This window comes from Mesoplodon mirus (genome assembly GCF_964341445.2).
Source record: "Mesoplodon mirus genome assembly, chromosome: 6".
Taxonomy (NCBI): domain Eukaryota; kingdom Metazoa; phylum Chordata; class Mammalia; order Artiodactyla; family Ziphiidae; genus Mesoplodon; species Mesoplodon mirus.
Genome location: NC_138982.1, coordinates 75,289,113 through 75,303,112, shown reverse-complemented (window position 1 = coordinate 75,303,112; position 14,000 = coordinate 75,289,113). Strand labels below are relative to the sequence as shown.

At 40.3% G+C, this 14,000-nt stretch overlaps 1 protein-coding gene across 1 annotated transcript in view; it reads right to left on the bottom strand.

Moving 5' to 3' along the window:
• NEK11 (NIMA related kinase 11) overlaps positions 1–14,000 on the bottom strand; it is a 158,448-nt gene that overhangs the window by 102,841 nt on the left and 41,607 nt on the right. Inside the window, 1 exon segment of the mRNA XM_082625195.1 lies at positions 12,720–12,885. Within this exon segment, the coding sequence (XP_082481321.1) occupies positions 12,720–12,885 (166 nt within the window).

The following is a 14,000-nucleotide window of genomic DNA, read 5'->3' as shown; positions in this document are numbered from 1 at the left end:
ATCTGTAAAAAATACAAACACATGGAGGCTAAACAATACACTACTTAATAACGAAGTGATCACTGAAGATATCAAAGAGGAAATCAAAAAATACCTAGAAATAAAAATGACAATGGAGACACGACGACCCAAAACCTATGGGACGCAGCAAAAGCAGTTCTAAGGGGGAAGTTTATAGCAATACAATCCCACCTTAAGAAACAGGAAACATCTCGAGTAAACAACCTGACCCTGCACCTAAAGCAATTAGAGAAAGAAGAACAAAAAACCCCCAAAGTTAGCAGAAGGAAAGAAATCATAAAAATCAGATCAGAAATAAATGAAAAAGAAATGAAGGAAACGATAGCAAAGATCAATAAAACTAAAAGCTGGTTCTTTGAGAAGATAAACAAAATTGATAAACCATTAGCCGGACTTATCAAGAAAAAAAGGAGAAGACTCAAATCAATAGAATTAGAAATGAAAAAGGAGAAGAAACAACTGACACTGCAGAAATACAAAAGATCATGAGAGATTACTACAAGCAACTCTATGCCAATAAAATGGACAACCTGGAAGAAATGGACAAATTCTTAGAAAAGCACAACCTGCCAAGACTGAACCAGAAAGAAATAGAAAATATGAACAGACCAATCACAAGCACTGAAATTGAAACTGTGATTAAAAATCTTCCAACAAACAAAAGCCCAGGACCACATGGCTTCACAGGCAAATTCTATCAAACAGTTAGAGAAGAGCTAACACCTATCCTTCTCAAACTCTTCCAAAATATAGCAGAGTGAGGAACACTCCCAAACTCATTCTACGAGGCCACCATCACCTTGATACCAAAACCAGACAAGGATGTCACAAAGAAAGAAAATGACAGGCCAATATCACTGATGAACATAGATGCAAAAATCCTCAACAAAATACTAGCAAACAGAATCCAACAGCACATTAAAAGGATCATACACCATGATCAAGTGGGGTTTATTCCAGGAATGCAAGGATTCTTCAATATACACAAATCAATCAATGTGACACACCATATTAACAAACTGAAGAAGAAAAACCATATGATCATGTCAAAAGATGCAGAGAAAGCTTTTGACAAAATTCAACACCGATTTATGATAAAAACCCTGCAGAAAGTAGGCATAGAGGGAACTTTCCTCAACATAATAAAGGCCATATGTGACAAACCCACAGACAATATCATCCTCAATGGTGAAAAACTGAAACCATTTCCACTAAGATCAGGAACAAGACAAGGCTGCCCACTCTCACCCCTATTATTCAACTTAGTTTTGGAAGTTTTAGCCACAGCAATCAGAGAAGAAAAGGAAATAAAAGAAATCCAAATTGGAAAAGAAGAAGTAAAGCTGTCACTGTTTGCAGATGACATGATACTATACATAGAGAATCCTAAAGATGCTACCAGAAAACTACTAGAGCTAATCAATGAATTTGGTAAAGTAGCAGGATACAAAATTAATGCACAGAAATCTCTGGCATTCCTGTACACTAATGATGAAAAATCTGAAAGTGAAATCAAGAAAACACTCCCATTTACCATTGCAACAAAAAGAATACAAAATCTAGGAATAAACCTACCTAAGGAGACAAAAGACCTGTATGCAGAAAATTATAAGACACTGATGAAAGAAATTAAAGATGATACAAATAGATGAAGAGATATACCATGTTCCTGGATTGGAAGACTCAATATTGTGAAAATGACTCTACTACCCAAAGCAATCTACAGATTCAATGCAATCCCTATCAAACTACCACTGGCATTTTTCACAGAACAAGAACAAAAAATTTCACAATTTGTATGGAAACACAAAAGACGCCGAATAGCCAAAGCAATCTTGAGAACGATAAATGGAGCCGGAGGAATCAGGCTCCCTGGCTTCAGACTATACTACAAAGCTACAGTAATCAAGGCAGTATGGTACTGGCACTAAAACAGAAAGATAGATCAATGGAACAGGATAGAGAGCCCAGAGATAAACCCACTCACATATGGTCACCTTGTCTTTGATAAAGGAGGCAGGAATGTACAGTGGAGATAGGACAGCCTCTTCAATAAATGGTGCTGGGAAAACTGGACAGGTGCATGTAAAAGTATGAGATTAGATCACTCCCTAACACCATACACAAAAATAAGCTCAAAATGGATTAAAGACCTAAATGTAAGGCCAGACACTATCAAACTCTTAGAGGAAAACATAGGTAGAACACTCTATGACATAAATCACAGCAAGATCCTTTTGGACCCACCTCCTACAGAAATGGAAATAAAAACAAAAATAAACAAATGGAACCTAATGAAACTTCAAAGCTTTTGCACAGCAAAGGAAACCATGAACAAGACAACCCTCAGAATGGGAGAAAATATTTGCAACTGAAGCAACTGACAAAGGATTAACTCTCCCAAATTTATAAGCAGCTCATGCAGCTCAATAACAAAAAAACAAACAACCCAATCCAAAAATGGGCAGAAGACCTAAATAGACATTTTTCCAAAGAAGATATACAGACCACCAACAAACACATGAAAGAATGCTCAACATCATTAATCATTAGAGAAATGCAAATCAAAGCTACAATGAGATACCATCTCACACCAGTCAGAATGGCCATCATCAAAAAATCTAGAAACAATAAATGCTGGAGAGGGTGTGGAGAAAAGGTAACACTCTTGCACTGCTGGTGGGAATGTGAATTGGTACAGCCACTATGGAGAACAGTATGGGGTTTCCTTAAAAAACTACAAATAGAACTACCATATGACCCAGCAATCCCACTACTGGGCATATACCCTGAGAAAACCATAATTCAAAAAGAGTCATGTACCAAAATTGTTCATTGCAGCTCTATTTGCAATAGCCCGGAGGTGGAAAGAACCTAAGTGTCCACCATCCGAAGAATGGATAAAGAAGATGTGGCACATATATACACTGGAATATTGCTCAGCCCTAGAAAGAAATGAAATTGAGCTATTTGTAATGAGGTGGATAGACCTAGAGTCTGTCATACAGAGTGAAGTAAGTCAGAAAGAGAAAGACAAATACCGTATGCTAACACATATATATGGAATTTAAGAAAAAAAATGTCATGAAGAACCTAGGGGTAAAACAGGAATAAAGACACAGACCTACTTGAGAATGGACTTGAGGATATGGGGAGGGGGAAGGGTAAGCTGTGACAAAGGGAGAGAGAGTCATGGACACATATACACTACCAAACGTAAGGTAGATAGCTAGTGGGAAGCAGCCACATAGCACAGGGAGATCAGCTCAGTGCTTTGTGACCGCCTGGAGGGGTGAGATAGGGAGGGTGGGAGAGAGGGAGACGCAAGAGGGAAGGGATATGGGAACAGATGTATATGTATAACTGATTCGATTTGTTATGGGGCAGAAACTAACACACCATTGTAAAGCAATTATACTCCAATAAAGTTTTAAAAAATAGTACTTACTTTAAAGAAAGAAAAGTTTTAAAACCTAAAAGTATTTGATTTTAAAAATTAATCCGTGTTTTTTAAGTCATCAATAGAAGCACTTACATCCAGTTTAAAAGACAGAGGAGAGCCTTCTCAGAGCCTGAATACAGTGTGACTGCAATGCTCCGAGCATACACAAAGGGCAAAACAATCTCAGGATTTCAGGGCTGGAAGGAGCTTGAAAAATTCTTCTGCCCTACTTCTTCATTTTAAAATGAAAGCACTGCCCCTGATTAATTCTCTTGGCTGACATCTTAAGATGCAGTTCCCTCACACTCTTCATCTCCTTTAGCTAAGATTCTGAGACATCCTTCCAGTGGACCTCAAAATTTTGCATGTATCAGACACATTCAAGTTCCTTGTTTAAAATGCATATTCCTGGGCTGTATCAACAGAGACTCTGATTCAGTAAATTAGGAGAGGACCAAGGAATCTGTATTATTTTTAATAAGTTTATTTATTTTTTTATTTTCTTTTTTGGTTGCGTTGGGTCTTCCTTACTGCGTGCGGACGTTCTCTGGTTTCCGCGAGCGGGGGCTACTCTTCCTTGAGGTGCATGGGCTTCTCACTGCAGTGGCTTCTCTTGTTGCAGAGCACAGGCTCTAGGCATGCGGGCTTCAGTAGTTGTGGCACGCTGGCTCAGTAGTTGTGGCTTGCGGGCTCTAGAGCACAGGCTCAGTAGTTGTGGCACCCGGGCTTAGTTGCTCCACAGCATGTGGGATCTTCCTGGACCAGGGCTCGAACCCATGTCCCCTGAATTGGCAGGCGGATTCTTAACCACTGCACCACCAAGGAAGCCCGGAATTTGTATTTTTTAACAAGCATCGTAAGTGACTCTGGAACAGGCCATAGACTGCACTTTAAGAAAGTGCTGCTAGATAATAACACAAATAGGCCAAATACTTAATATCTCACCTATTAATGGAAACATTTTGTCCAATAGTTTGAAAAATTCCAAAGGCAAAAGATGTATTTGAGAAAGTCTGGGTTGAACAAAAATTATTTTATAATATATTTTTTAATTTGTAAATGGAGTTCATAAAAAGTGGGGAAAATATCAAACCATGTTATGCTCTTAAAAGCAAAATAAGAAGATCCAGTTTCTAAATAGTTACTAAAGAATGCCATGTAGTATCATGACATTTATGTCTTGATAATATAACTGAGCACTCTTAGGTTTAGTTGCTAATTTTCTTTCAAATTCTTTTAGAGTAAGTTTTCTTCCTGCTGAGGTAAATTGTACATAAATAAGAATAAAGTGGTAGAATTTATTTTTTCTTAAGAAGTTACATGAAATAATGCTTTCACCTATAAATCACTGGACTGTTTTTTTAAAATAAACTATTTGGAGTGGTTTATTCTGATTCTATTTTTGATCACACATTTATAGAAGGTCATATATGATAGCTAAAACCACACTCCAAATGCTAGAAGTTCTACTGGGCTTATGAATTGCTTGATATTAGTGCATTCATACATTTCTCTTAAATGAAACTAGTTTTGTTTTTCAATTTTTACATCAACAATTTTAAATAAAAATCAGTGGCCTTATTTTTAAACTTTTTTGTGTGAAAAGCTTAAAATATTTCATAGTTTAAACAAAGAAAGTAAATGGAACAAGTCAAATGATTTTACTTATGGTACTTACAAAGATCATGAACAGATCAGTTTAGGTGTATAAAAACACAAGATACATATTATTTACCATCTTCTTTAGCTGAATAAAGTCTAGACCCATAGAACTGGCACAGTGAATTCAGGGAGACCTACATAGCCAGGCAGGAGCTGCCCAGGAAAACCAGAGGGCTCTGATGGGATGCACCTCTCTGAAGATAACTCTAGTTCCCTTAATCAGCAGCAATCCCAGCAATGCAGACCACTGAAGACAGCCCTGATGTGTGGACACCTGGAGCTCACACTGGGAAGGATAATGCTATAGACAATGTTCGTGTCCTCCAAAATGCATATGTTGAAATCCTAACCCCACAGTGTGATGGTATTAAGAGGTGAGGCCTTCTGGAGGTGAATAGATCATGAGGGTAGAGCCCTCATGAATAGGATTAGTGCCTTTATGAAAGAGACCCCAGAGAGTTCCCTCCCAGCTTCTGCCATGTGAGGACACAGCAAGAAGACGGCCATCTACAAACCAGGAATTGGGTTCTCACTAGACACTGAATCTGCCAGAACCTTGATCTTAGACTTCCCAGCCTCCAGAACTGTGAGAAATAAATATATGTTGTTTATAAGGCACACAGTCTACAGTATTTTGTTATAGCAGCCTGAACGGACTAAGACAGAAGGTCACTAATCAATGCCACAAAGATCAATATACCAAGAGTGTCTCTCATCCGTGGACTCAGACAGAGCTTCAGCAGTGGCTTTGAAGGACAACAAAGTGTTTGTCTCTAACAGTAGACCCAAGACATCCAGCATGAAATTGTAAGGACCCTCTGAGAACCAGTAAGCCTGGTGGTGCATGTCATTGCCAAATTCACTTGCAAGAGTCTACAGAGACTCACTAGAATTTCAACATTATAAAACCCAACCCACTTACTTGGTTTATTTAAACAATTTGCATAATGAGAAACATAAGAGGAGATTTAAAATGTTCTTTTTATGTTACAAACAGATCCTTAGAAAGTATTTGCTTGAATGTTGCTATTGGACCCATTAGTGTGTAAAATTTTCCATGTTTCCTCCTTCTGGCATGAATCCTCACACTAAAGGCTGCAAGCCAAAAACTCAGAGGTAAAAATTAGCTCACCTTCTAGAAAACAACCTGGGGGGAGAGTGAGGTCACACTGAAATAATGAGCTATTATAAAGACAGCTTCTGTTGTTCACAGTCTATTAGGAGGAAAGGTCTGATAGTCCCTTTTTTAACTTTATTTTAACTCATAAAGTTAACAAATTAACTTTATTATTTCAAATACCTATAAAAACCTAATAATATACTAGGTGTTGCTTACTCTATCTTAAAATTAGGATAGGGGTCAGAAAAATGAAATAACTTGTTCAAGGAAATGGACCAAGATTTGAACAGAAGTCAGTGTGATGCCAGAGTCCACACACTTTCTACTGTTTCAAACCCTATCTAGTCTACTATTGATAGAAAATACAATAATTAATTATATTATCATTACATTAAGACATATGTGTGTGTACAACTTGATATATATGTGTTTTTGTGTCTATGTTTATGTATGTATTATATAGAGAGGGATAAAGATACAGAACATAAGTGAGAATAAGCCAAGGGAAGGAGCATGTTTCCCATAAAACAGGATGATCTGGTGGACATGTGCACTGTGAGATGATTACCACAGTCAAGTTGATTGACACATCCAATATCTCACATGGTTCCTTTGTGTGTGTGTGTGCGCGTGTGCACGCACGTGTGTGTTGAGAGCATTTGAGATCTACTCTCTTGACAAATTTGAAGTGTCTAAGTGCAGTATTGTTAACCACGGTCACCATGCTGTACATCAGATTCCCCAGAACCTGTTCATCTTGTAAACGAAAGTGTTAGCTTTATATTTTGCATAATTCACACAGATAGGCTTGAATAGTGTAAGTGTGTTAAAATCTATGTTTAGTTTAGCGCCACCATCTGAAACATGTTTGGTTAACATTGTTGATATGAACAATAAAACAATCCATCTCTATTGATTCATGTCCAGGTAGAAGTAGATAATTTCATGCTTGGGAAGGTAGGCACCAAGAACTATTTGGTTGAATCTATTAAATATATTTTTTTCTTTTTTTTTTTTTTTTCAGTACGTGGGCCTCTCACTGTTGTGGCCTCTCCCGTTGTGGAGCACAGGCTCCGGACGCACATGCTCAGCGGCCATGGCTCACGGGCCCAGCCGCTCCACGGCATGTAGGATCTTCCCAGACCGGGGCACAAACCCGTGTCCCCTGCATCGGCAGGCAGACTCTCAACCACTGCGCCACCAGAGAAGCCCTGACTCTATTAAATATTAAGGGAGGAATAGGAGCAATCCAAGTAAAAGAAAAACAGGAGCAGCTTTCCCTATACCCCTGTGATCCTGGTCCTGGTCCTGGATGAAATCCAACATTCCAGCCATGTGATTGCCAGAAAATCACCTCTCTGGGGTCCCGTTTCCTCATCTACAAAATATAGTTTATAGATAAGAATCCACTTCTCCTTCAAAAAGGATAGAGGCATGTTTAGAGGACACAGGAGCCAATCTGAAGGAGCCCCACTAGCCGAAGCTGGACCAATTTGAGAAAGAAAATTAATAATGACAGCATTGGGCTATAACCCATAGAATAAAATAAATATCCATGAGTCCATACTGATATAAATAATTGAATAAAGACATCAGTGGAGGAGAAGGAATAGTGGAATAGCTCTTTCTAACAGGAGAACCCTAATTAGTAAATGTAGAAAGAACGAGGGAAATACATAATCACCATTAGGCAAATATCACAGTAAAAACTGCTCCAGGCAACTACCACTGGAAAAATGCTAAAATCAGGGCATGAAAGTTTGAGGAGAGACAGGATAGAAGGTTGCTCAGGGAGCCCGGAGAACAAGGCAGGTAATTTTCATGAATAACAGCACCCAGCTGGTGGCCTGAGCAGAAAACCACACCCACCAGCAGAGCCAGCCAGACTCCCATGTTCTCAGCTGAGCCTCATCTTTGCTCAGTGCTCCATAAACACTGACATGGTTTTCTTCTATGACTATATTTTTCTGTTTCCACACTGGCCATTCTCCCTTTTTTTGCAGTTCTCGGCCCTGGCTGCCCATTAGAATCACCTGGAGAGCTTTCAAAAATCCTAATGCCTGGGTCATTCCCCAGACCAATTAAATCAGACTTCCTGAAGGAGGGCCTCAGCCCTCATTAGTTTTGAAAGCTTTTCAGGTGATTCCAGTGTGCAGCCAAGGTTAAGCACTACAACTATATTGATATAATTTTTTTTTTTTTTTTTGCGGTACGCGGGCCTCTCACTGTTGTGGCCTCTCCCGTTGCGGCACACAGGCTCCGGATGCACAGGCTCAGCGGCCATGGCTCACGGGCCCAGCCGCTCCGCGGCATGTGGGATCTTCCCAGACCGGGGCACGAACCCGTGTCCCCTGCATCGGCAGGCGGACTCTCAACCACTGCGCCACCAGGGAAGCCCTATATTGATATAATTTTTATTTAGCTATGTTAATATCACAGTGCAGGAAACAGACAAGTCCAACCTTCCCTGCTTTCTGACAAAGTGCTTTCAACATATATGACAGATAGAAGGATCCAAAATTTTACCATCAGCATTTGACAGAAATAAGGTGAGAGGCAGCTGGAAGCAAGTGGTAAAGAATTCGTCAAAACAAAAGAAATTTCCTGAGTACTAACATTTTTGTGGCTCATTACATGGGTTCATGATGCGATACAAAAATGAATCAGAAAAAGATCAATCCCACACGCTGAGAGTCTGATCTGAGATGGATGATACTATGTATAATGTGCTGTGTGTCACCAAGTTGAAATGTGATGAGAGTCGGGGATCGGGTGAGGAGTGATTTCCAGCCAGGAGATTATAGGAATCTTTGTAGAGTGGGTGACTTTTCAGCGGGCCTGGGAGGATGGGTGGGAACTGAAAACATGGAGCCAGGAGGAAGGACATTCTGAAAGGGCACAGATGAAGAGGTGGGAAACTGTGGAGGAGGGACAGGGGACAGCAAGTTGCCCCATTTCCCTGGCCGGAGGAGAATGGAAGGTACCAATACCTGAAACATTCTGTCACTTTGGTAGTTTGGGTACTATTCCCCATCAGAGATTTGGTTAGATCTTGAGAAGAAGTTGTGAGAATTGGGTAATTTGCTTTTTACACTCATAATCTGATGTGATGTGTCCAAAGGGTTGGGTGGTGGACATAGAGGCCTCGTGAATGCATTTATATGTGTGTATTTCAATCTTGCAAGGCCCCAAATTAAATTACAGAAGAAACTTGGGGATTAAAAAAACCAGCTATTTCAATGGTGATAACATTTTTCTGTGAGGTGCAAGTCTGGCCATCTGCCATTTCCAGTATTATTATTTTACCTCAATAAGAAGAGAATAATGCCAGGTTTGTGTGAGTTAAGCTCATGAAGATGAGAAATATCTCGGTTAGCAAGGAGAACTAGCGAGCCACACATGTCATTCCTCAGGGAAGCGCGTCCTGCCTGACAGCTCAACAGGTGGAACAGGGAAGCCCAGCAGCTGCTCCCCGGCCAGCAGCCGTCACCATGGCAACGCCCCGGGGTGGGAGGAGCAGCTCAGCCCTTGGAAACCGCCAGCATTTAAAAAGTAATGCAGCATAGCCAGGTGCTTTGTGACTGCCTGGAGGCGTGGGATAGGGAGGGTGGGAGGGAGGGAGACGCAAGAGGGAAGGGATATGGGAACAGATGTATATGTATAGCTGATTCACTTTGTTGTAAAGCAGAAACTAATACACCATTGTGAAGCAATTATACTCCAATAAAGTTGTAAAAAAAAAAAAAAAGTAATTCAGATGATCCTGGATTGGATCCTGCGTGAGAAAAAGACATTCTTATAGAAACGTCCTTTCTAAAGACATAACTGGGACAAATGGGCTCAATTTGAGTGTGAATTGTGGATTAGATATGTGGTTCTCAAACTGCAGTGTGCTTCAGCCTCACCTGGTGGGCTTGTAAAAACACAGCCAGATCCCACCCCCAGAATTTCTAATTCACTGTGGCTGTGGTGGAAGCTAACAATCTGTATCTCTAAGTAAAGATCGCAAATGATGCTGATGCTGCTGGTCTGGGATCACGCACTGAGAACCACTGGATTACATACCAGCATTGCATCGATGTTAATTTCCTGATTTTGATCTTCGTACTGTAGTTATGTTAAGAAAATGTCCTTGGCCTTAGAAAACACTCACAGGAGGATTTAGGACAAAGGGGCATCATGTCTGTGACTTACTCTCAAGTGGTTCAGGAAAAAAATAGGTAGATAGATGATAGATAAAAATAATAAATAGAATAATAAAGCAAATGTGAAAAAATAACAATTGGTAAATCTGGGCTACGTGTATATGGGAGTTCACTGTGTTCTGTAACTTTTCTAGTAGATTAAAATTACATGAAAATTAATAATTAAAAATTAATATAAGGAGAGAAAGTTATAGCTTATCATCTAGCTCTGTTCAATATGGTAGCCACCAGCTACACATGGTTATTTACGTTTAAAGTAGTTAAAATTAAATAAAGTTTAACATCCAGCTCCTCAACCATACTAGCCATATTTCATCAGGTGCTAAAGGGTCATATGTGACTAGCAGCTACCATATTGGACAGCACAAATATATAGAGTATTACCATCATCACGCAAAGTTCCACTGGACAGTCCTCACTACAGTGAAAAATATTTTAAGATCGTGAGAGTCTCTTTGGAAAATCCAGCGTGCTGAGAGCAGCAGCAGAGGTAGCAGTAATAGGCATAAGCAATAGGAGTCAGTTGATTCCCACATAAGAGTTTATTAACTGAATGGGGCAAAAAGAAGAAAATGATTAAGTTATAGCTGTAGGATCATAGTGTAGTTATATTTGTAAATCCCTGGGTTTTGCACAGATCAGTGACATATTTGCCAGAGCAGCTGTTCTTACCCATGCTCATCATTTTACTGATTTTCTTAAAAATCTGTTGGATGAAGGAGAAGTAAACACCCAAATGTCCTGGTTCTTTTTCTGTTTTTCCCCCGCTTCTCCTTCAAGCAGAGGAGGGGCAAGACTGGATGGGGAAACTCCCACCAAGGCTGTGCCAGGGATACTGTCCTGAAGGGGAACAGCCAAGACCTGGATGATATCAAATTTTCAGATATTCTAACTTTGCTACTGGTTTCATTTTGGATGACACATCAGCTACCATGTAAAGCACAGCGAGGCTGGTTTTTGTTGCTATCTTTACTCCTTCTGATTTGTTTCCCCTCCTTCCTCTTCTTTTCCGCACCTCAGACACCTAGCACCCTCTGACCCAAACAGGCCTGCCTCCCCCTCTAAAGAGCATCTTCTTTCTTCCCAGCGTCATTTCTCTTGGGCCCCAGCAACACCCAGGTGATGAACTGAATACATTCTAAAGTATGAATAGAACCAGATTCTCCCAAGGTACATTTGGCTAACACTAGCTCTCAGAATGTTCTGGGAGATACTGTCTGAGCAAGGCCATGTTTGGGTATTCTCTTTCTGACCCAAGCCCTGTAACTCCCCTCTCTCTAGCTTCTCAGGAGTGACCGCCCAGATCCACATATGCAGTACCTTGTCAGTCCCAAGCCCCCTCCACCCGGCACCTTTCTCAGAAGCTTCATGTTCACTTGGGCTCAGTAAAATGCACAGCTTTTATCGCTTGGGGAGAACATGGAATGGCAGGAAAAACTGCAAATACCTGAAGCCATAAATCACAAATCAGTTAATATGAAGGATTTTCATGGGGAAAATGAGCCATATTCCCATTTCCAAGTTTCCATTGGAGAAAATGAACCACAGAGCTAGAACCCAGGACTCAGTAGGTGTCCCTCTGCTCTGTCCAGGCCTCTGTTACGGCATTTAAATGTCCATCTAATAATCGAATCATTGTTGGAGGCTTGAAGAATGCACCCCCACACACACACACACACACCAAAAATAAACATGCTGGATCGTTTTTCTGCAGCAATTCCTCCTTAAAATACATTTACTCTGAGTTTTCCAAGAAAGAGAAACCCTTCATCAGAAACAGGTTTGTCAATTACATAGAGATGATCACTCTTAGCAGCAAGACACAACATCACAGGTATTTATAGTTCACCTTGTGGTTGGCTAATTAAACTTCTGAGATGTCTCTTTATAGACAGCTTTTTACTATGAAATATATATATATATTTTTTTATCTTTGGCTGCATTGGGTCTTCGTTGCTGCACGCGGGCTTTCTCTAGTTGTGGCGAGTGGGGGCTACTCTTGGTTGCAGTGTGCACGCTTCTCATTGTGGTGGCTTCTCTTGTTGTGGAGCACAGGATCTAGGCACACAGGCTTCAGTAATTGTGGCACGCAGGCTCAGTAGTTGTGGCGCACGGGCTTAGTTGCTCCGGGGCATGTGGGATCTTCCCAGACCAGGGCTCGAATCCATGTCCCCTGCATTGGCAGGAGGATTCTTAACCACTGTGCCACCAGGGAAGCCCTATGAAATATATTTTTATTAAGATTTCAAAAAGAGAAGGAGAGTCTCACCTCACAGTACTCTGTGATAATGCAGAAATTATCTTGCTCCACAAAGTTCGCATGGAACTTGAGAATGGCTGGATGGTCCAGCTTGGAAAGGAGCTGGGCCTCCAAAGTGGCCTGCACAGTCTCATTTGGATTGAGTTCTCTAGTAGAGATTTCCTTCAGGACCTTTCTGCAGCCAAAAAAAAAAAAAATTTAGAACTAAAAAACATGTTTAATAGATGTGAACAGTGGTACAGGACCATCTAATTAATGCCCAGGCTGTGACCTATTCAGAGGCCTGCTATCACCAGTGACTCCTGGGCACCCTGGGTCTGCCTCTGTCCTGGCAGTGCCCTCCACACCTGTGGCCCTAGTTTGGTCATACGGGGCAGAGACAGGGCTAATCTTGAGCGGCGTGGCTGAAGCGGCTCTTCCTCAGCCTCTAGGCGTCTCTGTTTCTGTCTTTTTCTGTCTCTTTGTGTGTTTTCTGTCTGTACTTATCTGTTTTCCTGTTTCTGTCTGCTTTTCTATTTCTCTCACTATTCCTATCTTGGTATCTCTCTGTCTCTCTCTCTCAATATATATATATATATATATATATATATATATATATGTGTGTGTGTGTGTGTGAATATAATATAATTTAAAAATCTGTCACTCTGTCTCTCTGCATCTGTCTTATTCTCTTTTTGACTCTCTTTTCCTCTCTGACTCTCTCTCTGCCTCTGCATGTGTATATAAATACACATGCTTCTCTCTGTCTCTCAGCTCTAAAATTTTCCAAATCTATCAACTTAATATCAGCAGAATCAATATCTACTTATTTTCTTTTTAAAACTATCCTTGGCATATCATACTTTATTGCCACCAGTATTTAGGAGAAGAAAAAAATCTAAAAACATTGACAGAGGTATTCAAGCATGTATAAATGGAACAAGAGCTCATTACATCTCCAAATTATTAATTTAAAAATTGTGATAACTAATGAGGAGTGGACCAAAACATTATCTCTTCCCATCTACGGAAAGAAACAGACTGATGACCAAACCAATTACAGTGCCACGGTGTAAACAGATTGCCGGGAAAAGCACTTTAGAGCACCAATTATGTATGCTGACAGATTCCACTGATTATAAGTGAATCTTAGCTGTTCATTAAGTTCTGCAGGACCTATACTAGAAGACATTTTGCAGTAATGTTATTTAAGATTAAGTACCTATGCATATTAATGAAAATGTATTTATAGTAGAAGCTCTCTTAATTAAAGGCCCTTTAACCAAATCCTAGATTAACCAGAGCTCTGCA